This window comes from Micromesistius poutassou, assembly GCF_964030765.1.
Source record: "Micromesistius poutassou genome assembly, contig: SCAFFOLD_1777, whole genome shotgun sequence".
NCBI classification, from domain to species: Eukaryota; Metazoa; Chordata; class Actinopteri; order Gadiformes; family Gadidae; genus Micromesistius; species Micromesistius poutassou.
In genome coordinates, this window is record NW_028178778.1 from 2191 (window position 1) to 4702 (window position 2512).

The following is a 2512-nucleotide window of genomic DNA, read 5'->3' on the forward strand; positions in this document are numbered from 1 at the left end:
TGGGTGGCCAGATGTTTTTCTCTCACTCGTCGTTAGTTTCACCTTCGATATTAAATGAATGAAGGACCCCGGGGCCGTGGCCCCTACAACGGCAGCTCATCACACACACACACACACACACACACACAGCCTGCACTCCTAGTTGACCTTCTCCTCCCACTACCGTCGCTCCTCCACGCCGTTTCCCATGCATTCTAAATCGCCCCTCATGCATAATGCAGGATGCACACAGGTCAGCACCTTGTAGCGCGCCAACACAGTACAGAGCAGAAGAGCGGGGCCCGTACCTCTCTGCTCCTGCCGGTAAACACTCCCCGCCGCGTGGCCCGGGTTCTCGATCGCCGAGTTCGGCGAGATCCTCCCCGGGGGAAGCTGCTGGACGAACGGGGGCTGGGGCCTGCCGAAGGGGGGGAACTGCTCGTACTGGGGGCTCCTGACCGGCGACTGGGCGGCCGCTCCCGTCCGGTCCGCGCCCACCGGGACAGGTGCGTCCGGCAGCGCGGCGACGGCGGCGGTCTCCGCGTTGTAGAGGCTGTGCGTGTACCTGCGGTCCAGGCCGTCGGCGAACGGCGGCTGCGGAGGCTGCTGCTGCTGCTGCTGCTGCTGGGGGGGCGCCGCCCGGGCGCCGGGGTTGGGCGCGTAGCCGTAAGGCTGGTAGAAGCGGTAACCGTCTTCGGTGTAGTCGGTTTGGGGGCCCCCCATACCCCCCATTGGGCTCCCCACGCCACCCACTCCCCCTACACCACCCCCAAATGTCCCAGTGTATCCCCCTCCTCCTCCTCCTCCTCCACCCATGAACACCCCGCCACCTCCACCACCCCCGTACGCCCCGCCGCCGCCGACGCCGTAGCCCCCGCCTGGGACCATGGGCTGGAAGGGCGGCTCGTAGCTCCTCACCGGTCCGTCCATCAGGCTGGGGTCGTAGGGCACCCCCGGGTACTGGGGCTGCTGCTGAGCGAAGGGGTACTGCTGAAACGGCGGCCCGTTGTAGGAGGACGAAGAGAAGGACGAGGACGAGGACGAGGACGAGCCCGTCGACGGCTGCCGGAAGCGGGCGCTCGACGAGGAGGACTGGAAGCGAGCGCCGCCGCCGCCCGTGCCGCCCGGGGTCTGCCTCCAGTTATCCGGCACTTGCCCGAAGCCAAAGGGATGGCGCGCCTGGCCCCGGATGGTCTCCGAGCTGCCCCGGGACGGCGCCTGTCGTCGCACGTTGCCCCCCTGCGGCCGGCGGGCCGTGCGGGGGCGAGCGTCGGGGCGCGAGTCGGCCAGGACCACCCTGGGCCCCGTGTCCTGCGCCTGGGAGCCGGCCGGGACGTACTCCGCCCCGCTGTTCAGGAGGCTGAAGCGTCGTCCGTTGTTCTCCCACTGGATGACCTGCCTCCAGGGGGTGGCCGCGCCGGTGTCCTGGCCCCCTGGCCCCGCCGGCGGTGGCTGCTCCTGGGCTCCTGGGCTCTGGTTCTGGGTCTGGGTCTGGGTCTGCCCCCGGGTGTCCGCGGCGTCCTGAGCCTGTGCCGCCCTTGTGCAGATCAGCAGGAGACACAGCGAACACGCTGCAGCGATTGGACGCATACTGGCTCCCGAAGACACTGTACCGTGTACAGCAGGGGGGAAAAGAGGAAAACAAAAGAAAAAGTCCACCGTCCACCGTCCTCTTCTGCCGCAGCTCAACGTTGGACCACCTGTGGACCTGTCAGCAGAACATGCGCGTCTTCTTGCGGCGAGAGGGGCTCCGGGGGTGAGCGCTGAAGCGGCAGAGCGTTGTGTGAGTGTGAGCCAGTGGTCAAGTCCATCCGCTTGGTCCTTCACTGCCAGCTAGGAGAGAGGAGGTCCTGTGTGCATCCAGCAGCAGTCATACCCAGAAAGAGCTGGGAGAGCGAGACGGAGAGAGCTGCTGGGTTTAGGGGCCCCCCACTAGTAGCGACGTAAGCGTCTGTTAGCGCAGTGAGAACATGCCCAGTCGCCACGTTGGTCTGCTCTGCTGCCCTGTCAGTAGACTGTGCATTGCTCCCCGCCTGTTGCAAAGAAGTGGCTGTTTGCTACAAGACCGCAGGTTTCTATTGAACTGCTTACAATGGGCTGTGAAAAAAAAAAAGGCACTCAAACTTTTTTTCTTTTTTTTTTCTGACGTCCCACACGGCCCTAGTGCTAGCTCTGTTTCCTGGCCTGTAGCGGTTTCCAGTGTCAACATTAGCATCTGCCAAAGCACTCACTTTAAATCACTTCTCGCTGTCTACTGACGGAGTCCTTGTCATCCTTATGCCACAGGTGTCCTCAAAAGCAAATGTTTGTGTTGCTCATAGTGACATGCTCACTTAATACAGTACACACTGACGGGACTAAGCCTCATAGCTAGAATTCCTCGACGAATCTTCTCCTCACAAATGTGTGAAACTCTCACAGTCTAGTCAGCGACTGTAGCCCGGAGGAAGTCCCCTTCACGTCAAGTTATCTTTAACTTGCAAACTATAGAAAACTATGCAAAATATAGAAAAGGGAAATAACTATGTGACGC

The 2512-nt window shown here is 62.2% G+C and overlaps 1 protein-coding gene across 1 annotated transcript; it reads right to left on the reverse strand.

Moving 5' to 3' along the window:
- Positions 1-287: 287 nt before the first annotated feature.
- Positions 288-2009, reverse strand: LOC311373413 (lysyl oxidase homolog 1-like; the record flags this gene model as incomplete). Its single annotated transcript, XM_084490196.1, has 1 exon — positions 288-2009. A coding segment is annotated over exon 1 (1282 nt), but the record flags the coding sequence as incomplete, so codon positions are not given.
- Between the last annotated feature and the right edge of the window lie 503 nt (positions 2010-2512).